General features: G+C 36.2%; 1 protein-coding gene and 1 long non-coding RNA gene across 2 annotated transcripts in view; both read left to right on the forward strand.

Annotated features, from left to right (window-relative positions):
• LOC149074642 (uncharacterized) overlaps positions 1-4,120 on the forward strand; it is a 233,868-nt gene extending 229,748 nt beyond the window's left edge. Inside the window, exon 14 of the mRNA XM_089247053.1 lies at positions 1,011-4,120. Coding sequence (XP_089103179.1) covers positions 1,011-1,582 — 572 coding nt within the window. The 3' untranslated portion in view covers positions 1,583-4,120. The remainder of the gene's footprint in view (positions 1-1,010) is intronic.
• A 5,815-nt stretch (positions 4,121-9,935) lies between these two features.
• LOC149074644 (uncharacterized) lies at positions 9,936-17,817 on the forward strand. The gene is made up of 3 exons (XR_016194493.1): positions 9,936-11,827; positions 13,688-13,799; positions 15,061-17,817. It is a non-coding gene; the product is annotated as an uncharacterized LOC149074644 (long non-coding RNA).
• The last annotated feature ends 7,769 nt before the right edge of the window (positions 17,818-25,586 follow it).

Genomic DNA, 25,586 nt, shown 5'->3' on the forward strand with positions numbered 1-25,586 from the left:
TGTCATTATTTTAATACTAATACTAATTATTTGCTTCATTTATAATTTATTTCATTTATATTAATAAAACAAATCACTAATCTTAATTTAAATCAATGTAATATTTTGTGTCTGCTTATATGTGTGTGTATGTATGTCATATTCATTAGATGATTTCTGTCTTGCTTTTTTTCATTGTTTTTTTTTAAATTATGATTAGTTTATTTTTAATATTTACTATTCGTGTTTGAAAATTAACTTAATAGTAATCGTGTCCACCAGTATGGATCGACAACGATCCCTTGGATGAATTTTCTTCGTTTTGCCAATGTAAGTTTTATGATGTGATGAATAAAATTGAATTGAATTGAAATTGAACACATAAATCTGTTGGCAATCCAATGCACAGATGAGAATGTATTTCCATTTTTCTCGTTCCCAAAATATTTTCTGCACTCAAATCTCAGATATGAGGCAGCATTCTTTCAAACAACTTGAAATAACTTTTTCCTGAAAATATTGAAAACATAAGACATGATTTTCGTAGTGTAAAAAGTAGAGTGTATGCTGAAAAAAATATTGAAAAATCAAAATTGCGATTTTTTTAAAAGTAAATCAGTCCTCTAAAATGTAGAGTGTACGATTAACTGCTCACTTCTGAATTTTTCTATTACTGGCACTCACATAAGGTTTTTATTGGGATGTTGACATTGATGGATAAAGCACTTTTGGTGTAGTCGTTTTGCATCAGCCACAAATCGCTGGCTGAAGCTTCGTGAATGGACACAAGGGATTGAAGGAAGGTTCAGGTCTCCAATCACCCTTGCCCAGTGTTTCAACTCTTGCAGTTCCCTCTATCCAAAAAAGTTTGAATTAAAATTTTTTCCTGTACCAAAAAAAATATCCTTTTTTTTTTAAATTTTTAAACTATTTACAAATTTATGTTACACCCTATTTTTATGTACCTAGTAATGAACATACGCATGTGTATTTATTCCAAGAAATATTTTCAATAATGATTTTGTTTTTAGTGATATCCTCATCTGAAGAAGCAGCTGATACATCATCAGTGTCGTGCATAATTACACAAGATCTTCCACCATCATATGAAGATGCTGTAATATATAAATCAAGATATCCACCTCCACTTTACAGAAATGCAGAATTTCAGGAAACTCGCCTGGATGCTGAGTTTGGTAACCAAATTCGCAATGTTTGTTACGAATCCTCTCAATCTGATGAGAATGACTCTGCATTTCCTGAAGGTGTTTCTGTTCATATAAACCAAACTAATGATATAGAGGGAAGCAGTTATTTAAGTTCAGGTTCTCCATCTTCAAACCTAAAGCTGGTTAGAATTGATGATCGTAGGAAAAGTTCAGACCACATCACATATAATACAGGGTGGAATGATATATCATCCTCTTCTGGTCCTAGTGGCTTTTCATTACATTCTGAAGTTACAGCTGAAACTTCTCAGCATGAAAGCATCCTTCAGATATATGCCAAACAATCATTTAGTGACTGTTCTACTGATAATTTGTTGTCAGAAAAAAAGGATATTGTTGAGAAACCAAGTCGAGATAAAGCTTACAGCATCTGACTGAAGTTTGTCATCTTCATCTGGTATCAATTTTTATTGGGTGTACATGACGCTGAAGTGCACATGCAATGAACTCTTATGTAAGCTACTCAAAGTGGTCAGGATTGCATAGCTACTGTAAAAAGGGAAAAGAGTACAGCGCACCAGAATCTCTGAAAACAGACTAATCGAAAACAAAACCCATTGTATTTTTACAACTTTGTTCTCATGTCTGTTTTCAGAGATTCTTCTGGACATTGCATTTTTTTCTCCAAAGAGAATTTGCATTGTTTAAAAAATGAAAATTGTATTTATTGTGCCTAAAAATATAGAAACTTTTCAGATATATTTTGTTTAAGTGTGGGACTCACTGCAACGTTTCTGTCGTAACAGGTGTGATATTTTTATTAAATAGAGGACTTTTTTTCACATCAAAAGTGAAATTAGTTAATTTTCTAATTTCACCAACTGTAGTGTTAGTTTCTGATATTTTTAATTTTTAGTTTTAAATTTCATCTGGAAGTAGTTTGAAATATTTTTTTGTTTCTAATGAATTTTCCATTTTTTTGAGAAATTTTTCAATTAAAAAAAAACTTTTTTAAGCATAACTTAAAAATAAACTATCCATTATCACATTACAAAAAATAAAAATTTGAAAAATAAAAGTTTTGCGGAGTTTCACTGGTTTCTTAGGAATATTGACTAGTAGATTGAACGTTATGTATTACCATGATACGGGTATTTCAAGCAAGCAGTAGTGAAGTTTTGTTTTTGAGGGAGGAGAGAGAGGAAAACCAGTAACAAGTTAGCTAGGAATTTTTTTTTTTGCTTAACCAGAGTTTTTCACTGTAAAAGAATGAACTTTATTGCATTATAGATTTATTTAAAAAGCTATTTACATAACAAGAATTATATGTATGTGTTTCCTTACATAATTTACTTCTTTTCGTTTTTTTAATATCCAAATTTTCCATTTTAATAACTTTGATATCTGTTCTGATTGTTATTAATTTAATGGACTGATCTTGTATCAATTGTAACTTTCTATTTTATTATTTTGAAGTTTCAAGTGTGTTAGCCTATCATCATTCAAATTTGTTTTACTTGTTACTAAAGCCTGCTTTTCATGTTTCTTGTTAAACTGGACGTTCAATAAATATATATACACACACAGGGTGCATAGGTAATAGGGTGTATGACATTTTACTGACGAACTGATGATCCTAGAGGCATAATTCCGATTAGAAAAAGTATCCAAATAGCATGTAGTACTCAGATATGTCAATGTTGCAAGGGATTGTATAGTTGTTAAAATAAAAAAAAATTAACTTTTTATACAATCCCTGTGGGGCCCAAAAACCCAATCAGAAAGTTAGGGTCCAGTCTCTCCCGATGCCAACTAAAACAATTCCACATATCCTAGTGAAATATTCACAGAGATATTCAAATTTTAAAAATGGAGGAAAGTTGGGGGGAAAAAGAGTGTTAAATATGGGTAAACTGTTTTCCCAGCATTTAATGTTTTTTTTTCCTAACTTTTTTGTTTTTTTGAATTTGAATATATCTGTGAATATTGCACACTTGGATACATGGAATTTTTTATTTGGCATCAGGAGAGATAGGGCAACAACTTTCTAATTGGGTTTTTTGGCACACAGGGATTGTATAAAAAGTTAATTTATTTTTATTTCAACAATTAATCGGCTCCTTGCAACATAAATGGCATATCTGAGCATTACACATTATTTGGATACTTTTTCTAATTGGAAGTATGTCTCTAGGATCAGTAGTTTGCTAGTAAAATGCCATACGTTCAGTTACCTATGCACTGTGTGTGTGTATGTGTATATATATATAAAATGCTGTCTACAAAAGTAAATATTACTGCAAAATATTTTTTAACTATTGCATTGTTTCGAAATAATATGCATTCATTGGTGGCAGCATTGTTATTATTCTTAGAGTAAGTTTGCTGATTGATAATGTTTTCACACACAGTACCTTTTTCTGAATGTTTATAATAGTTTTTATTTCTATAGGGAAAAACTAACTTTTCATCAGTGATCATTGAAAAGGTTGCAAGTATTTTTTCTTAATTATTATCTAGTAAACTCAAATATCATTACTGATTTTTCTAAATAACATTTTTTTCTCTCGAGCATTGTGGCTTGCAACCATTTTAAACACTTTCATATTTCTTTTAATCATCTATGAAACTGATATTGCTTTATAACCTCTGTTCACCATATCAAGATTTTTTAAATGTGAGTACAAATGTGTGTGTAGTTATTTTGATGTTTCTAACCTCAGCTATAACTTTGATGGTATTAATTTGGTAATACCATTAATGTTATACTAATATGTTGGTTTTGTTTATTTTGAACATGGTCTTTTGTGCTGCTTGCAGTTTATATTGAAATGACAACTACTGATTTGCATGAAGTACTTGTCTTCAAGTAGAAACAAATTTTTATTTTATTTCAAAGAGCAGGAGCGAACTGCATTTAGTCTTAACATTTGCCTTTTTAGTTTCTTTGCAATAAAAATATTATATGATTATATGCTTTTCTTATTCAAAATATAAAATACAGCAGGGATTGCATATATGTTTGATAAATTTTATTAACACTAGTTTTGCAATTATAATGCAATCCAAAGCTGTAGAACCAGACATGACCCAGGCTCTGTCCCATGAGGGATATAAGCTCATTACCCCAAGGGGTTGGGCCAGCAATCTAAAGCTGGTCTGCATGAAGTTCAGGAAAACATTCCTGATAGGAAAACCTACTCCTAATTCAACCAAATCTATTCAATTACTTATGGATCAATGTCATTCTTACTATACTTGCAGGGCTTCCACTCGTCCTACTTTTCAGTAAAATGTCTTATACATTTTCTACCAAATCCTATCAACAAAATTTGCGCAATTGATTTTAATTAAGTAGGGAATCATCTATATATGGCCAAATAACACAAATGAGGATGGGCAACAATGTAGTAGATTGCAATTGATGATTATGCAGAATTTGTATTGTTTTTCAGGTTATTTGGGGGTTGTATGTGGACCATTTGGTTTATTAATTTTTCTTTTGTTTAGTTTGAGGGTTCAACAAGTAGAGTAATTATTAAAAACTTCTGTGTGGATGGAAAAAATAATTTTATATTTACTAGTTCATAGTCTTGGACAGTAACATTCATCATAAAAAATTATAGTCCATATTTTGTGTATGTAAACAACAGTTTGCATTACAAAGCAGTTGAATACATAGGCCTATTCTAGGTTTGGTATTTCTGATGCTACCCAATAGCATTCAATTGTCTCCTCTTTATGGCATGCAGGGCATAACCAATATTCACAATGCTCAGCAGAGCTATAAATGAAAGTGCTTCATTTGTCAAAAATGATTACACTGGTATTGAACAGTAAAATGTAAACAAATCCTTTTAAAAAAGGATGGGCAATGCAGTATAACCACCCGGTTCACCTTCACTTATTTACATCAGACCTTGTAATTTACACATTTTGCACTGTGCTTTTCAAAGTGGTCTCTGAGCGTCATTCTTAAAAGAACGTACATGTCTTCATAATTTACTGTGTGCATTGTCGAAGAGAGTTGACAGACTGGACTGTGAAAGACTCCAAAAAAGAATGTAATTTGTATTGTCAGGAGAGACAGAAAAGATTTATCTGTGGGTGCTAGTACAGTGTTTTGGACAAAATTATTTTTGGTACAAATACAAAGCCACAACAGGCAAAATGCCCAACGAGGTGGCTGAGAAAAAGATGCACATAACAAATATGGATGTCATATAATTCAAAAATACAGAAACCCAATTAAAAACACAATCAACAAAAATTATAAACAATATATACACATGATACAATACCCATAAATATTGTGGTTGTCTTATTCTAAGTATGGATAGCTTCTTGATTTACCCCAACATGTTTATTGTATTTCTTTTTAAACGTGTCAATTGTGTTACAATTTACTACCTCTGGGGGTAAGCTATTCCATTTATTGACAACCCTATTAGAGAAAAAATTCCCCCTGCGACACCATAACCTTGCATTGTCCCTCACCAATCAATACTGGTGTCCCCTTGTAAAAGCAGTCGATTGGCAGTGTACTAAAAGTTCATGGTCCATCCTATCCATCCCTTTGAAAATTTTGAACACTTCGATCATACCTTGCCGGCACCTGTGTTCATCCAATGTAAACATATTCAAAAAATGAAGTCTTTCTTAACTCAATACCCGTGTGCCAATAAGGACACGCGTAGCTCTTCTCTGCACCTCTTCAACCAAGTCTATGTCCCTCTGTAGGTATGGTCTCCAAAACCTTACAGCATACTCCAGTTTAGGACAAACTAAGCCTCGAAAAAGTGGAAGAATGACTTTAGGAAAACGTGAAGAGACCTTTTTGAAAATCAAACCAAGCATTCTATTCGATTTTTTGACCATTGCTGAACAATGTTCAGAATACCTAAGCTGCTCGTCAATGAGAATTCCCAAATCGGTGACCCTAATTGCATGCGGGATAGTGACACCATTCAACTCGTAAGAGAACCGTGGGTTGTTCGAACCAAAATGAGCGACCATGCACTTAACACTAAACGTCATGCTCCATTCATTTGCCCATGCTGCAACCTGTTTAAGTTGGTCTGGAGCAACTCCCTATCTCTTTGATTCCCGATTACCCCCATTAGCTTCACATCATCTGCGAATTTGCCAGCAATCCCATCGATACCCTGATCAAGTTTATCAATAAAAAGTGAAAAAGTATGGGGCCAATGACACTTTCTTGAGTAACTCCACTTGTGACGTCTGTCCAACCAGAGAATTCCCCGTTTACCATAACTCATTGCGACGTATCTCTCAACCACGATTCTATCCAATTCAGCAAGTTGCCCCCAATTCCAATCTCGTGTAAACGCTTCAAGAGTTTACCATGTTGGACCCAATCGAATGCCTTCTGGAAATCAAGGTAAACAACATCTACATTTTTGCTCTGAGGGTGCGATGTACAAACACTTTTTTCGAACAAAGGGTATGATCTTGTGCAAAACAGAGAACAGCTTTGTACTAAATTCTTCCCATTGACCTACTAGTCCTGATTCAAAGTTACAGTGAAATCTTATGCATTGAAAATACAGAAAAGTTAGTGAAATCTGACGATACTGTGATCACTGGAAGAAAACTCTTTCCCCACCCCCCACCAAAACTTGTTCAACAAGATCCTCAGTACTAGTAAGAACTATATCAAAAATAGCAGTACCCCTAGTGGCTTCTGATACATACAAAAAAGTTTTGAGCGTCAACTTAGTCTTTTTCATGCTGATGTCTAGATCAAAGGTTCTCCCAATCAAATACCTGGATAATTGAAATCCCCTAGTATGATAACCCTCTTACGCTTACACATGTAGGAAATTCCATCGCGCAATTTGGCGATCTAGTTTGGATCCCTATTTGGTGGATTGTAACAAACCCCAACAATAAGTTTATGACGTCTTTTGTTCTCAAGTTCAACCCATATGGTTTCAATATCACTTCTCTGCACCTTACACTCTCTAGCCTTCAAACAGGATTTCACGTATATCAACACTCCACCCCCTTTCCTATCAGATCTATTTCTCAAAAAAGTATCTTATCCTGAGATGTGTAAGAAAGATTCATCTCCATCGTTTGCTCAAGATTCTGTAATTGCTATAAGATCCAGGCCCTCCACAACCATCAGTTTTTAAAAATCTTTCTTATTACCCAAGCTCCTCGTATTAATTAGCACACATTTAATTTGCCCTGTGATTTAGTGTCAATCGAGAAGCCATCCAAGTCAGAGGTGGGTAATTCCCCGTCAGTGCTGTTGTGATTACCATTAACTAACCCGCATTCCCGACTATGTGGTCTGGGAGTAAAAACCTAACCTAAGACTATTGTAAACCTCCCCGACACCCCTCCTATTTAGATGGATCCCATCCGAACGAAGCCACCTATCGATAAATCCGGGAAGCTCCAAGAACGTGCCCGTAAGTGAGGAGCAAATGTCCTTCAGGCCTATATTGAATTGGTGGATTCTACTCCTATACCCCCTACTACCCCTTGGCAGCACTGACTTACCAAGTCATCTGTCATTTTGCTTTAGCTCGAGTCAATCTTACAGGATACTGGAATAGTGCTATAAAAAAAATTAATTTAAAATTTTTTGTAAATAAAAAAAAGTAAGGTTTTTTTAAAATTATGCTATAATTATGTTGTCTAAGGGGGATACTCTCCCCTTTCCTACTTTTTACTTATTTCCATGGAAGCACTGTACCTGCAAATGTTTAATTAATGGTGGTCCAACACTCATAAGTTGGTGGTCCATTCAATTGTTGCAGGCATTTGACTGGTTCTTGTTTATAGAAATGTTGAGAATAGATATTTAGATAGAGATTTTGCAGGCAACCAATGAGATTCTCTTTCAACTTTCATGCAGGTGCTCTGCTTCATTTTGATTACAGAGTCTGACCTGAATGGAGATATTTTTTTTCAACTGAAAACAAGCAGCTGGAAGTTAAAATTTGGTACCTAACCCAAGTGGGATCCCCAGTCAGTGTGATAAGCGCCCGAGTGGCGTGGTGGTAAGATGCTCATCTACCACCGTGAAGGTTGCTGTCACGGTCCCGGGTTCGAATCAGAGGGAGGATATAGATAAGATATTTTCCCTAAGGAACTTGAGGCAACCACAGCACCTTCATTTCCAACCCATCTCATTAATGACAGTAAATTACAATATGGCGATATGGCTAGAGTTAGTGTTTGGTGAAGTTGTCAGTGGGATAATGGTTATATATATCCTCTGACAATGACAACCCTCCCCCAACTGTGTGTCAAAACATATTCATATATTTTTTATCTGTTTTTGTCATTGGTTCTTTATTGTGTTGGCATCATGCAAAAGATATTAATTTCTTCAGATAATCACTTTTTTATGTCGCCACATTTTATCAAAAAAAAAAATATCTACTGGAAACTACTGGTTGGAATAAAAAGTGGCCAGATTTTAAAAAATTAACAATTCATTGTTAAAACTACTTGAAAATCAGTAAGGTTTGGCTACCCCTATATTGGCAGTTAAATCTGAATATGATTCGTTAAAAAAATGGCCAAATGAGACTGCCAAACAAATACAGGTCATATAGTCACTTATTAGCCATATCAACTTGTTTTCTCACTGGTTATAGAGTAGCAATACAGTAATTCGTCAGCAATTTATGAAGAGTGCTGGAACCAAACACAATGACTGGAAGTCTTTTAGGGTATAAGGGGGTTATAGGAGAAGCATTGTTCGTAACTGATGAAGCCCTCCAAGATGAATTTTCTTTCAAATTGGGGGCGGAATACAGATGTATGACACTTTTAAGTGTATATTTTTTTTTATCCCTTTCTCAGACCCTGACACAAACGGGGGGGGGGGTGCTTTTTTTTGCTTTCGATTTTTTTTAAAGCCTCGTGGAGTTGAGCTCTGACTTCAGCCACTGTGTTGATCGAGTGGTCATAGTTACAGACTCGCATCGCAAGGTTCCGGGTTCAATCCCACTGCGCCACAGCGGTGGTCAGCTGGAGTTGGGTTTTCTATGATTCCGAACTTTGAGGTGCGAATGCGAGCCAATCTCCCCGTTAAAGTCTCACCACAGAGAGCCACAGGTCTCCCAACGGTACAGATGTTTAATCACCACACTTCACTCCTGAAATATAGATGGTGGCCCAAAAAATCACACAATGATAGATACACATGCAGACTGTTAGGTACATACTTACACTTCCAGCACAACTCACTAGGTAATAAATTGCCCATGGCAATAGACCTGAGTTGTACTCAGTTTTAAAGAAAAGGAAGCCCATGACTTTTGAGTGTTTTATAGTTAAAGTCAGGGCTGAACTTCTCTTGAGGTTAAAAAACAACCTCACATTTGTTAGTATTGGGTCTAAAAGACTTATATTTGTTATGTATGTTGCAGTAAAAGAGCCAGAAGACTGGCAAAACTATGATTTACCAAGGCGAGTTGGTAAAAAACAAAATATGCTTGCAAACGTTTTCTTTCGAACAATTCAGACCATTTTTAATGAATCAATTAGCCATCAACAGCTTATTAACTGATAATGGCAATTATCCAATAATTACAATTGATTAATAATTAACTAATTAGTTAACCAACATGAACTTATCAGTTCGTGACACTACGTAAGTAAATTATAAATTTATAAACTGAGAGAGATTTTTAAAGTTTATACTGTGTTCGGAGTAAATTAGAAAGCCTGTTTTTAGTGAATCATGATTTATATTAATTTTTTAATCAACCAAATTATTTATTATGTGGGGCATGACAAAAAGTTTACACTTTCAATTGATTCATTAAAAACAGCTTTTATGTTAGGCGTAAATCATGGAACTGATAAGTTCATGTTGGTTAGTCAATTCATTTGTTAATTATAATTAGTAAATTATAATTAGTTCTTGCTGTTTATTAATTAATGAAGTTGGCTTAATAAAGGGGGCTGTTATTTAGAAAAGGAGGTTTGACTTAGTCTGAAATGAAAACGTTTAAAAGTGTATTTTGTGCCCTTGCCTATTTGTTTTGGTAAAAAGTCTCTGGGCTTTTACTGTAACATACAGATACCAAACATTTTAAACCCGAAAATCTCCCATTGACTGCTTGTTAGGATTTCACAAAGTGGCTTCAAAAGCAGCTACTGAATCTTAGCATGGCTGATATTTTACCACAGGTGCCTTATTTTTGGTGAATCGCAATCATTGGGTACCTGTTCTTTCTTATACATTTTTTAATTGTAATCTGTTTGCATTTCTTTTATTTCTATGGTAGATTGAACTAAAGCATCTTTATACCTATATTCTAGGAGTTATAGATCGAACCACAAAAGGGTGGCTCTAGGTTCTGTAGCATATGTGTGTAGTGCTGCCTGCTCAATGGCGCTGGCGTATCTTCCCAGCTTGTATAATAATTATTCTATTTCTGCTGGTGGCATCACAACAGATAGCGGGAGTCAAAGGTGTCTGGCTCTGGTTGTTTATGGTTGATGTTGTTCTACTCACAGACGCCGCGCCTGTCTCGGACCACATTTTTCCTCTACCAGCATTCCCATTTGTATTATGTAAATATTATCCGTTGTAAATATATAAACGAAATTATTTCATAGATCAACTAAAGATTGGCGACATCGGACGTGAAACAAAAGAAACCACTATGGCAGAGGTGAATGCCGTAGTTATACCGCCATTCAACGTGTGTGATGTGTGAAAGCACTTTGGAGTTGGTCGCTCCGAAACCGATAACAGAGTTAAAAACAAAATACAACTACATCGTTGCAAATCTTCCTCCAGATAATGCTTCTCTAGTACGAGACATTCTCATGAACCCGCCAGCTTCGGAGCCATACGAAAAACTAAAGCGCGAACTAGTCACACGTTGTAGCGAATCCTCATCTACACAGCTTAGGAAACGCTTGTGAGCCATTAGGAGATCTGAAACCGTCTGACATTCTCTGTGAATTAAAACAAAGAGCGGAATCTCTCAGCGTTTCGGACGAACTATTGACAGAACTCTTCCTGCAACAACTGCCCAAATCTACTCTTTCTATACTCGCTGTCGTCAGCCCACTAACCCTTGCCAAAATGGCAGAGCTGGCCGACAAGATTCAAGAAGCAAGTCACCTCATGTAGACGCCGTGAACAAAAGTCAACAATTGAACACGATCGCACAACTGCAAGAAGAGATTGGCCAACTACAGCGCGAACTGAAAACAGTTTTGCGTGTGCGTTCCCGTAGTGTTTCGCGCTCGCGTTTCTCCCATTCAAAGAGATCAACACCACCACCTACATTGCCGGATAGACAATTTTGTTGGTATTATAAGACATTTGGCAATCAAGCCAGAAGGTGCACTTCACCATGCAGGTTTACAAAAATGCCGAAGGCGGAGAGTAGTCGCGACATGCTCCTTGCCAATGACATCTCGTCGCTTATTTGTAGTCGATTGAAGCACCAACATTTCATTCCATGTAGACACCGCGGGGCTAATGAGAAAGACAGGGCTATGGCACTCAAAAGTCACGTGACCAACTGGGTCCTAACTCCTTCACGTTGCTGCTTGCTTTTCAGTTGAAAGGATGGCATTTTTTTCAGTTCTTCCAACGTGTGATCCAAGAATGAAGCTGAATAAATATTTCGTTGCGAATTTATAGATCCTGAGAAACAACCAAATACATGGTAAGTGTTAAATACATTTCAACCATCTTTACTGATATTAAATCTAAAACAGAGTTCAGGTTATACAGAAAACTGGATGTTGTGAAGATATTTATTATTTGAGATGTTAATTTTTTAAGGAAGGAAAAAACTCATCTCTGCCTCTACCGGGAGTCGAACCCGGGTCCCTCGATTGCCGGACCAGTGCTCTGACCACTAAGCTACAGAGGAGATAGAGATTTTCCTTCGCTAGAGCGTATATATGCCGAACGGAACCGTGCAATGGACGGTGAAACCGATCAGCTAATAGCTCATGGACGACGAGCCACCAGATGGCTATATATATGACATGAATACATCACAGGTACAACCTGTATTAACAAGTGGAGAGCGACATTTATGTCATATATATTGCCATCTGGTGGCTCGTCGTCCATGAGCTATTAGCTGATCGGTTTCACCGTCCATTGCACGGTTCCGTTCGGCATATATACGCTCTAGCGAAGGAAAATCTCTATCTCCTCTGTAGCTTAGTGGTCAGAGCACTCGTCCGGCAATCGAGGGACCCGGGTTCGACTCCCGGTAGAGGCAGAGATGAGTTTTTTCCTTCCTTAAAAAATTAACATCTCAAATAATAAATATCTTCACAACATCCAGTCTTCTGTATAACCTGTATTAACAAGTGGAGAGCGACATTCATGTCATATAAAACAGAGTTGTCTGTATAAAATAAAGCAAATTGTGTACATCACAACACGTGCTAAAGTGATCGTGTTTCTGGCGTGGAGAAATTTCATGATTCAACTATTTAGTAGTGTATAAAAAATAATTAAGCTTGCGATGATAATTAAGGAGTTCTCAGTGTAGAGATTCTTTACTTTTTTGTCATTTTCATTGCTGGATATTTATCTGTGAAAAGTGTGCAAATATGTAGTCAGGGTTTTGAATCAATTTCTATTCTTATTTATTTTACATTCTGCTTTCACACTCGTTGTTTTTAGTAGTTACTAAAGCAATAATAAGTGTTATATATATTTTCAACTCATCGGAAAAAGCGTTGATACAAATGGTATGGTACAAATTTCAGAAAAGTTTTGCCTATGATGAGTGTAATGTAAATAAAATGCATATAGGTACTCATGATGTAAATTTGCCGCTGTGGTGGTCGAGTGGTTATAGTTACGGACTCGCGATGCGAGGATCCGGGTTCGAACCTCACAGTGGTGGTCGGCTGAAGTTGGTTTTCTGTGGTTCCCAACTTCAAGGCGCAAATGCCAGCCGATCTCCCCGTTAAAAAGTCTCGCCACAGAGAGCAACAGTCCTACAACGATAAATCATTCAATCATAACACTTCACTCATAGTCAGAAAAACTGGTGGCAGATGGCAGCACTACACATAACAAGCATTACAGAGAAACAAAAAAAAAACCTTCACGTCAGGTTTCACTACACGTACACGCACATTCCCGCATGTACCGATTCGTTGGGGGTTCCGCGGGGGGAGGGGGGGGGGTGCATGTGTGGTGTAGCAGTAGTAGGTAGGGCTCGGGGATCCATGATGTTCTTAAGTCAGCCACCTCGTTGGGCAATTTGCCTGTTGTGGCGTTGTATTTGTATTAATTATTAACTTTGTATAAATAACTCAAAATAATGTAAATAAATTATGGCTATGATATGAGCATAATGCAAACAAAATTTCATGAGATGAGGGGTTTATGAATTTAAAGATTGATGATGCACTAAATAAAGCAATTGCTTTCTCTGAACGAAACATTTTATTAGCATTTGGGTATCAATTTTTTTTACTATTGCATATTTCAATGAAATAATCAATTTTCCTTTAAATTTTATATTGTCTAACAGTTTTTTTTCTGTTTATAGATATACTGCAATGTCTAAAGTGATGTAGTGTGGCAGGTTGCTGATTACCGTTCGGAAGAACATACCACGACATTTTGTTTGCCATTAGAGGAGCCTCTTAGGTCCCAATAAAGTAAGCAATTTTTCTTCAAATTCAATATTAGCTCATTTTTTTCCCTCTGTTTATCTATATAGAGTTGATCCCGCTTATTAATGTTTTCCTGTTTAGTAGAACTTGTTTTCGTTGTCTCAACTCTGAGTAATTCTTATGAAGATTTCCAGTTTAAAGCGTTTTCCCACTTACGTGTTTTCATGGTGGTTTTTTGAAAATGTTATAAGTGGAATCCACTGTATATATTACAATATATATTTCATGCACACAAGCACTTGATCAACACTTCAATTAAACGTCCTGTAAAAATTACATAAAAGTATTATAATCATGCAGATTTCAGGTATACATATGTCAAAGGCACCTTTAATGATGGATAACTCAAAAAAAGGTTGAAAACCTCTGCAATATCGGCTAAAAATATTTTCTGTTTATATATACATATAGTAGACTCTCGACTATCCGGCCTAGTTTAAAAAGAATGCATTAATGAATTACAAAATATTACCCTTTTTATATTTGTGTAATCATCAATGAAGAGTAAAAAATAAGTTTAAATATTTATATAAGAACTTAGCCTATGTTTAACATTTATTTTTTGTTCATTTAGAAGTGTTTGTACTGTACAACAGTGTTTCCCAACCTTTCTGATGTTGTGCCCGCCCCCCTCAGTCAGTGAAAGTCCAAGCACCACAGACTCCCTGTAGCAAAGGTCATTTTCCATGCTGTGTCCCCATGAAATCCAAAATGATTAATAGTGATAAATTTTTATTATTTACGTACCATAAGAAATTAAAGTAGTAAATTACAATTTCACAACACTACATGTGCTCTTCATGCTATAATAGTCAGTCCCAAAATCCATGGAGGGGTATGTTAAGAAGTAGAAATTGATTTAAAACCCTGATTGCATTTTAGTTCATATATTTGTTCAAGCACTAAAGTTTTCAATGAATGTTATTCAAATTATCAAGAAAAACGTTGATACAAACGTTACAAAACAAATTCCTAATTCTTCTTGGGTACTTTGCATGTTTAAAAATAGTAATTTTCTTTTTGCCTTCTGCCTCTTGAGCAATGACTGTGAGGAGTAAACTGTAAATAAAATTTTGCGAGATGGGGGGGAGGGGTTTATGGATTTAAAAAGTAAAATGAAAGCATTTGTTTCTTTGAACAAGACTTTATTAGCATTGTGCACCTTTTTTGCTGCTATTGTATATTTCAATACAGTGAATTTAAAGGAAAAATGCTTATTGGCTAACAGATTTTTTTCTGTTTACAGATATATGCAAATGCCCAAGTGATGCAGTGTGGCTGGTTGTAGATCTAATTACCATTCAGAAGAACATACCACAACGTTTTGTTTGCCAAAAGAGGAGCCTCTCGGGTCCCAATGGCTCCGGAAAATTCCAACCGACCTGCAAGGGTTGAAGGATCCACGAGTATGTATAAAGCATTTTGAAAGAAAGCTGTATAATCAGGACTGATCGATGCATTGTTAATGGTGAGGTAAAGTTTTTCCCTCGAAAAATTCCAAAATACAAAGACAATGCTGTTCCAACAATTTTTGAGAATTTACCAGAATATCTGAGTTCTAAGTCAACTTCATCGCGTAGGCTCGCAGATGTTGAACAAGAAAGTTTTAATCTTGCTGTTCAACTAAGTTTGCAAGAAAAAAAGAATTTTGAAATTTCCAATGCAATTACGAACTTGGATGATGTGGTTGATTTTTTCAAACAAAAAGAAACGTCAAACTGGATTCTTTTCAAGAAAGAATCACAACTGGCTGCCTGCCATATGAGGACAGATGAATATGCTTCGGTTTCTGGGTGCATTGTGGTATATGAAAATTTACAGTGCAGTGTATACATAGATGGTAACAAAATTGAACCAAAAAAATTCTCAAAAGCAGAAGTAATCTGTTTCAAGTCTATTCTGAAAGATGTCATGTTTTATGTAGAATCATGTTCATCACCCAATTCTGACAATGCGTTTGAAATTGCTGTAAATTTATTGAAATCTTTACAGATGTATAATGATTCGATGAAATTGCAATTTCTCGTGGAGCAATTAATATTGTTAAAAACGGGAAAAAATGGCAGGAGATATACAAATCAAACTATTATATTTGCTTCTTGTTTGTATATTCATTTCAAACATATATATAACATACTTATGAAATCTGGAGTTTTATGCCTTCCCCACTCTAGAAATTTACAAAATTTGATCGGTAGTTTCTCTCTCAATTTAGCCACATTAGAGGGAAGTTTAGCATATTTGAAATCAAGACTGAAATTTTTGAAACCACATGAATATTTGATCAATTTGCACATAGACGAAATTTATATTCAGCAAGATTTGTCTTTCAAAGGAGGATCCATTTATGGCCAAAGTGCTTTTGATCCTGAGAAAGTTGCAAAAACAGCTCAAGTCTTTATGATTTCTTCATTACTCTCAAAATATAAAGATGTAGTTAACATTGTACCAGTTCAAAATTTGACAAGTCAGCAGTTAAAAGATATGTGTGTGTCTGCTATTGTAGCTCTAGAGAATCTTGGTTTTCAAGTGCTTTCAGTAATATCAGACAATAACAATGTAAACCACAAAGCTTTTGAACTTTTTTCTGGTAATAACATTTTACATTCAAGTGTGGCACATCCTTGTGATGCAAATAGGCAGCTTTTCTTCATTTTTGACACAGTTCACATTCTAAAATGTGTTCGTAACAATTGGCAAGCTAAACGAGATGGGGGTAGATCAATCAAATTTCCTAACATTAAAAAACCTGATGAAGTAATTACCGCCTTGTTCAAACATCTAGAACTAATGTATGATATTGAAAAAAATTCACTTGTGAAGTACTGAAACTTACTTAGCTTGAAAGCTTTATACCCCTCTGGAATACAAAAGCAAAATGTGAATTTAGCTCTGAGAATTTTTGACAGAAATGTCTTCGCGAAATTTCAGAAATCAAAATTCTACATTTTCTGTAAAACCACTTCTTACTAAGCCAACTACTGAATCTGAGGTTTATTTTACTAACAAATGTCAAACATTTCTGCAAGATTTCAGAATTTTTGGAGCAGTCGTTTTTTTTATCTCACAGACGAGCTCGAAACTGCAATCTGAAAAACATCTTATTCAGTGGTTTTCTTGTGATAACATAATTACTATGATTCAATTATTTCTTCCTTTTATTAAGAAAAAATAAATTACCCAATTGACAAATTTTTTAGCATATCATTCTCAGTTAAAATATTTCTGTAGTAGTTTTGAAAATTTGCCTTTAAGGGTGGTGAGCAGTGAGACCCCCCCCAGGAAATGAATACTTAACAACATGCTGACAGATTCATCAGTCAATTCGTGCAATTGCATTGTCACAATACTTTATTTTAACGTGTATAAAGAACTCCTTGACTTTTTAGGCCTAAAATTTGGCAAGATAGGTATATAATACTGTCCATGAATATAAAACCCCTATTGTTCTTTAGACAAAATTTTTGGCAAAAATGTTTCCATATATAAACATAACAGGTACTTAATTTTGTTGTGCGTTTTTCATACAATAATTAAAACAAATTGAAATATTTTTTTGGTGAGCTTGTCCAGCAGAATCTGACAGCTTCAAGAGTAGAAAATAATTTGGAATTCCCTAATATAGAACTGCTTTGAGATAGGTTTACCTTTGTGAGTTATTTAAGACGTCAAGGTAAATAATACTCCCAAAATTATTGTATTTCTAAATTTAGTTTTCGTTAGAAATTAAAACTTTTTCATAAGTGATAGTTGTTGTTTTCTCACTGTTATGCATAAAAAATAAAGCAGCAGGAAAATTAGAGCAACTTATATTGCAATACTGTCATTGACATTTTTAGTATTTGGTAGCTTCCAAATTCTCGTTTGTTTTTTTGTATCCTGTATATAGAATATATAATTACCCTAATATGTTACAACGCGGTTGTGCACATTTGTGGTATTTTGTAGCTTCAATATTTTGGTGGTATTTCTTTCTCTTACAAAACTCCAGTTTTGTGATGAATTGTGCATGAAATGATAATTAAAATTTTATACACTTTTCCATGTCTGAATTTTTTTTCTCGTATTTCAATATTTCTTCATACTGAAAATAAGTAGTTTACAAATTTTTTTTTAATTAGATGAAAGTTTTATTTTACTGCATAGAATGATGGATCTTATATAGCTAATGCAAATAAACTTAGTTTCAGAATGTGTGTGCTATATGGATTGTCATTTGCTGGTTATGAAAATGTAATGGATTACAATACTTTGTGAATCTGAAGAAAATTTAATTGAACTGTTTTTCAGATATGTTTATTTTTAGAGAGTTTACAGAGTTTAGTGAGCTGTTGAAAGCAGGTACAGGGTGATCAGCGAATAAGCCCTTATTTCAAAATTAAATATCTCTACAACAAAGATCAATAGAATTATGCGGTAAACGGTACGTTTATTAGCAAAACTGGAAGAATGTTGTACAGAAATTTCGAAAATTTAGTTGTTTTTTTAATTTTTTAAAATTAAAAAAACAAAACAAAACTGGAGATTTTGGGGTTCCGAAAATCCTCATTTGTGTGAAGAGAAACCACTGCATTCGCCTAAAGTTACTGCATGTGCTGTGGTATGCGCCAGAGGCATTATCGGCCCTTTCTTCATGCGAGAAACGATTACTACTGAACGTTACGTTACAATTTTGGAACAATTTGTCAGCACACATGGCTCATATCGCAGCCCATGCAGTAACTTTAGGAGAATGCAGTGGTTTCTCTTCACACAAATGAGGATTTTCTGAACCCCAAAAATCTCCAGTTTTTTTGTTTTTTTTTTTAAATTTTAAAAAGTTTAAAAAACAACTAAATTTTCGAAATTTCTGTACAACATTCTTACAGTTTTGCTAATAAACGTACCATTTACTGCATGATTCTATTGATCTTTGTTGTGGAGATATTTAATTTTGAAATAAGGGCTTATTCGCTGATCACCCTGTAAATTGGTGCAGTGTTTTTTCAACGGTTTGTTATCCCAATTTTTAGGGTAAAATAAAAATCTTCGTTGCAGTTTTTATTCTTCATGTTTATAATCTTTCAATAAAAAGTGTGGGGAGGGGGGGGGGAAAGAGTATTATGCACACAGGTTTTTGCAACACTCGAAAAATAATTACATATTCATTGTATATAATTGTCATGTGTGTGTTAACTATTGCTAAAAGGTAAATGAAAAGGATTATCAGGAGCATTGAACTGTAAAAGCATACAAGTTATAAAATTTAATTATATCTGTACGGCCCTCACAAGAGGGGCTGACAGGGGGCCCAGGACAAATTTTTGTTTATTTTATAAATTCACTATAAAAGGGCCAGTGAAAGATAGCCTAGGGGCCTTTGTCCAGGATGTGGAGGGGGGGGGGAGAAATGAGATTTGTATATACAGTAATTATCTAGTGAGAAGAAAATAATTCTATCCAAATTTGAGAAAAAAATGGCATTCAAATTCTGTGGAAGAAGCTTTTAATATTCCGTTAAAGTTGTTAAATCATTTTTTTTTGTATAAACTGTTTGGGGCATAACATGCCATATATTGCAAACAGAATGCGTATTTATATACTGCGAAAGATCACAGCGAACGTTCGAAGAACTTGGTTATTGCAGAGGATGTGTTGCAAGAAAGCAATGCTACGGGTGCGCTTGAGGAACAGGGAAGAAAGTTAGGAACCAGTTGGTCACGTGATCATCGTTTCTGCTCCGAGTGCCGTAGCCCTCTCTTTCTCGTTAGCCCCGTAGACACCGGATCTGACGTTTCAATACTCCCAGCATGCAGCACTGACAAACGTCAACCACTTCTCTAACTTTCCGCTGCAAATTCGTCTCCAATAAACGTCTATGGTGAGCGAAGTGTCACTTTAGATTTTCAACTCGGCAGAGTCTTCCGGTGGACTTTACTTTTGGCCGCGGTACCGAAACCGATTCTTCTACAACGCATGGGCGGAGATACGGGGGGTCGTGGGGGGGGGGCAAGTCTATCTCCTCCTATGGTACAACTTCAATTTGCTTCCGGACTTACGACGCAGTGGCGGATCCGGGGGGGGGGGCGATGGGGGCGATCGCCCCCCACCAAGAGCCTTTAAACAATAGGTGAAGGGTCCGATCGCCCCCCACCAAGAGCCTTTAAACAATAGGTGAAGGGGCGATCGCCCCTCCCAAGAGCCTTCAAGCAAACATAACTCCAGTTACCTCACTTTTATTCTTTATTAATCCTTAATTTTTTTAATTAATTTCCTTTTTTTCTCAAAGTTCCTTTCCCTAAAATTTGTTCCCCAAGTTCCACCTTGAGATTTCTTCTGCTTGTAAGGTCGAAAAAATAAAGAAGTCATAGCCGGAGGAGGGTCAATTGTATTCCCACCAAGGTTCTACAGGGATTCCATACGATTCGGCTGTCACGCTGCCTTTTCGCTTACCCCCTAGCGCCTAAGGGCTCGTGTAGAGAGGCAAAAAAATGTACACCCTTCAGTTTTCTTGGTAACGCGCAATAAAGCCATCCAATAAGATGAATCATCGTTTTCTAGCCTTTGTTATCTCTTTTTTTTTAAATTCAGTCCTGAAACCCGCTAGCTTGACGTGTATCAAAAAATGACCATGTCTTCGAAAAAAACTGTTTTCAGTAAGCAAAAATTTTAAAATAAATGGATATTAAGAAAATTAATTCTATTACTTTTTGTAGCACATCTGGGGTTTTCCCAGAGAATGAAGCTGCATTCGCTTACGGATTCACTGATAATGACGTTAACGGGGGGGTTCCCCCACAGGGTGAGGCTAACAGGGCTCAGGACGATTCTTATCATTTTTTGATTTTCACTCTACAAATTCACTATAGTGGGGCCTAAAAGTATGAAAAATCTCAGCAAAGCCCCCCCCCCCCCTCGAAAACGTAGCTCAAAAGCCCTGCGCCAGAAGGTGAGCATTTGAACACACATAGCTTCTCTATAATATCTATGAAAATATAGGCCTCGGTCCCATCTAATAATTAAAGCCTTTGTAATTTGAAATAAGTACCTGGATTAAACATAAGTGGATCGCGCGTATAATTCTTTTCCAAAAACCGCCATAAAAACGCTTTAAACGGGAAATATTAATATTTCCCGTTCAAAGCGTTTTTCCGCTTGCAACGTCTCTATGGTCTGAGCATTAATTGAAGATGGAACCACGAAAATGAATCGCACTAAGCGGAAAAAGGTTCCAAGAGCAGTTGCGCAACCAGATGCTTGGTCAGCATCTTGGTGTCCCTTGTAATGTTAAAGGGCAGGTAAAAGGTTGAAATTCACGCCCCCCCCCCTCCGGTCCAGCGCACCAAACCTACCTACCTCTTCCCATGTTTTGGCCTTGAGGAACGTTATAAGTGGAATCCACTATATAAAATTGATTGTGTGGTGTCGGATGTTCTGCGGAAATTAAATTTAACCACCATCTTTTCAGACAAAAAATCTGAAAATTAATATTGTGCACTTGATAATCATAATTAAATAATAATGAAAGTCATTCCAATTTGCATGAAAGTAAGCTTTTGCTGTTTAACGTATCTGTGGCGGAAAACTGTTTTTGAATAGGTTTTTGACAACCATATAGTCTACACAAAATTGAATAAGAAATTTATTATTTTAAATCGCGCAATATTAGAATTTCATTAGGAAGTTTTTTACTCTTAAATTTTTCTTAATTATGCAGACAAATTAATACCCACATATTTTATTGAAATATGCGTCAATTGTTTCTTGTTATCGAAAACAGTCTATACTTGTTTCAATAACTTTTCAATGTTATATTTTCATATTTAAGAACATTTTCATATTTTATCTTGACGTCCTATTCGAATAAGCAAGATTTACCATTTAGTATTTCGTGTATTTGTGTTTCCAAGATTTTATATTTCCTGATTAGTAATTCTCTGAAACTCGTGCTAAGGTGGTTCCAAATTAAAGTTTTCATCCTTTATGAGTTGTCCATTTGAAACCGAACCAGAGATTCAGGTTAGGAGATTGAGAGTAATTTAGATGTTCAGTCAGAAGCGCATTTACGGTTTTGCCGCCTGTAGGCTACACAAATTTCACCGCCCTTCTTCCACTCTAGTCTAATTTTCTTGACTACTCTATCCACGAATTTTCCATCCCGTGTTATAGCCCCACTCCTGCAAGTACACCTGTGTTAAAGTCACTCTTTTAAAGGTCCGTCCCACGAGAGTTTACTAGGGGACGCTGGGTAAGATAATTAATGTTAAAGAAAATAAAAGTCTGTAAGGATCCGCGGTCGCCTCGGGGAAGCAATAATTTTTATGGCTTTCAATACAAAGGCAGAGGGACGAGCGTCTTCCTTTGTGAATGACCGAACAAGAACGGTTTACTTCACGCCCGCTGTTATTTTTGCGGTTTATGTCCGACAAAGACTTTTATTAACTTTAATTATCTTACTCAGCGTCCTCTAGCAAACTCTCGTGGGACGGACCTTTTAGTCATTTACAGTGCATACGCCAAGCAGATCATGAGTAAATACTAAACAAGGTATTGAGCGAAACAAGAGGGACCACCTTAGGGACCCCATGGATGGAAACAAAGTCCCTTTGGTCGGGTCCAGCACCGAGTGGGGAGTACTGAGCTGATATGAATTAGTACGAGACAAGCAGAGCCATTCGAGGGCCCCACATGGATCTGCCGGCAAATAGATAAATTCTCTATCGAACGAGACAGACCACAGAGGGCTCACCTGGAATCATGTAAACAAAGCTCATTTGGCCGATCCCATCACCGGCATTCAAAATCTGAACAGGGAAAACATCTACCCTGTGCTGTACTGAAACCGAAACTGCCTTATCACGGACCCTACATATGAGAGGACAAAAGCTGCGCCGCATAGGTTCAGCTTTTTATCTGAAGCCATGAAGTCATTTAAAGTTTGAGCGGTCACAAGAATTTTTCGCAAGCTCAGTGCGACCCGTTACGGGTAAGGGGGCTGTCAGTGTGCGCGTAGTAGCCTACCTATTTATTTGATAAGTACTTTGTTGTTGTGCGTAAAGTTCATGCTTCCAAGGGTGGACCTGACATGGCCGGGGACGATTCTCATCATTTTTTTGTTTTTTTAAGCTATAAATTAACTATAAAGGGGCCCGTGAAAAGTCTGGTCTGGGGGCCCACTAGAGGCTTTAGCCTAGGGGCCCGCTCTAGGATGTGGAGGCCATGGTCCGGGCTTTAGATAATTTTTTTTTCCTTCAAATGTTCAAGGATCGTCTCTCTCTTAAACGAGGTTTCTTGTATCCGAGTTAGCTTAGAATTCATTTCCTCTGGTTGACCGAGATCCTTATTTTATTCATATTAATTTGCCTAATTGTTATCATAACGTCACAAAGAGAAACGTTTAATACTTTCACAGGGATCAAAAAAATTAAATTTAAACAGAAAGTATCTCTCTACTTTGACTTGAAAAGCTGGAAAAAAGCATTTATCGAATATATTCGGATGAATTTTTATTTGTGCGCATTGTTTTGTCCCTTTAACTGTGAGCCTTAATTTTTATCAAGCGAAGGAAGAAGAAGTAGTATTCTAGGAACATTTTAAAATACCAATTCTTCATACGCTTTTCATATTCTGCTCTCTTTTCATCTGCAAAGTTTTTATTTATTTGTACAATTGCTCATGATACTGTTGATAAAAAAACATTTTTAACTGGTAATGTGCATCAGAATTCCTTACAATGTTTATAAATATAACACACATTATTCAGTCTGCACCTCAAATTTTTTTTCGTACGGTATTTTTTGCGAGGGTAGCCGGCACAAACGTTCAAATTTATTATCAAAAACAGCTTATTCATTAATTGTAACACCAGTTGCTGCAAGCAAGTTTTTAAATAAGTATGCTGCATATTGAAAAAATATAATTTTTATAAATATAAATTTTAATTTATATTTAATTTTTAACTGCCTTCAATTTTTAATTAATTTTTATTTTCAATTAACATTAAAATTAATTACGATTATATTTTAATTTTAATTAATTTTTTAAATGAAAATTAATTGAAAGTTTTAAATAATTTTAATTCTTAATTAATTTTTTATTAGTATTTTTATTTTAAGTACGTTTGGCACCTGCGGACACTAGGTTGGGTCTCACCGATCGACATCTTCATTGTTAAAAATCCCCCCCCCCCAACACATCACCCTGGATCCGCGCCTGTTACGACGACGATGTCTCCTCGACATGAGGACGAAACTCAATGCACACTGTCAACTAAAGTCAGAAGTGCATTCAATTGAATTTTTCAACGGTGACGCAACTTATCAAAGCCTGCTCAGCAAATCTTCGCTGAACTCCAAACCATGCTGTGACCATATCGAGACAACAGGTAGGCCAATTTTTGCTAAAGCTCGCCGTCTCTCTCCAGAAAAGTTATCTTGCACCAAAAAGCAATTTCTGGACATGCAAAAACAAGGATCATGAGGCCTAACGGTACGTGGTGGATCTGCGGTGATTACCGTCAGCTAAATAAGATCACCACACCAGACATATCCCATTCCTCATATCCATGACCTAACCCACAATCTTCATGGGACTTCAATCTACTTCACCATCGACCTCGTCTCGGCGTATCAACAAATTCCAGTGGCAGAAGCTGACGTGCCCAAGGCTGCCGTCATCACGCCTTTCGGGCTTTATGAATTTCCTTTCATGCCCTACGGACTTTGCAATGCCGCTCAGACATTCCAGAGGTACATCGACCAAGTGTTGGCTGGTCTCAATTTTTCAGCGGGATACATAGATGACATACTCATCGCATCAGCGAACTCTGAACAGCATAAACAGCACCTGGACATAGTTTTCAAACGACTGGCTGAGCTTGGTCTAAAGATCAACTCTCTGAAGTGCAAATTCTTCCAAGATTAAGTCACATTTCTCGGACACAGGATGTCATCAAAAGGGATTTCTCCTCTTCATGATTAAGTGAAGGCGATAAAAGATTTCCCAAGACCAGCAACCATCCAAGAACTTCGACGTTTTCTAGGAATGTTGAATTTTTATCGAAGATTCCTTCCTGGGTTAGCAGAAACACAAGCTCCGCTATGTTTATATCTTAAAAAAAAGTCAAAAGCAACGCGAAGATCGAGTGGACGGAAACATCAAATCAAGCTTTTGTAGATTGCAAGCAAAAACTCATTTCTGCAACCCTTCTTGCTTTTCCACATTCATCAGCCGAACTCTCTATCATGGTAGACGCATCCAACACAGCAATCGGTGCTTGCCTACAACAGCTTGTCAACTTGCACTGGCAACCTTTCATTTTCTACTCCAGGAAGCTTATCAAAGCTGAGATGAATTATAGCGCTTACGACAGTGAAGCAGTTTCAACACATGATCGAAGGAAAACATTTTATCCTCTACACCGACCATAAACCCTTGACGTTTGCGTTTCGTCAAAAGCCTCACGACATCTCTCATACAAACGACATCTTGACTTCATCGGACAGCATACCACCGACATACGACACATATCAGGCATACAGAACCAAGTCTCTGATAATCTTTCTAGAATACAAGCCATTGCATGCCCTCCATCAATAGACTATTCCAAGATCGCAGAAGCTCAAGGAACCGACAGTGAACTTGACTCTCTCAAGCATTCCTCCTCATTAAAAAGACAAACCACTCTGGTGTGACACATCCTGCAATCGAGTACATTCGTATATACCGAATACTCTCGTAAATAGACAAATAGGCACGATTTCGATGTTCTTCACAATCTATGTCACCCAGGCA

This window comes from Pholcus phalangioides, unplaced genomic scaffold, assembly GCF_987345545.1.
Source record: "Pholcus phalangioides strain wild (caught in Gottingen) unplaced genomic scaffold, Ppha-v1.0 ptg000017l_1, whole genome shotgun sequence".
Taxonomy (NCBI): domain Eukaryota; kingdom Metazoa; phylum Arthropoda; class Arachnida; order Araneae; family Pholcidae; genus Pholcus; species Pholcus phalangioides.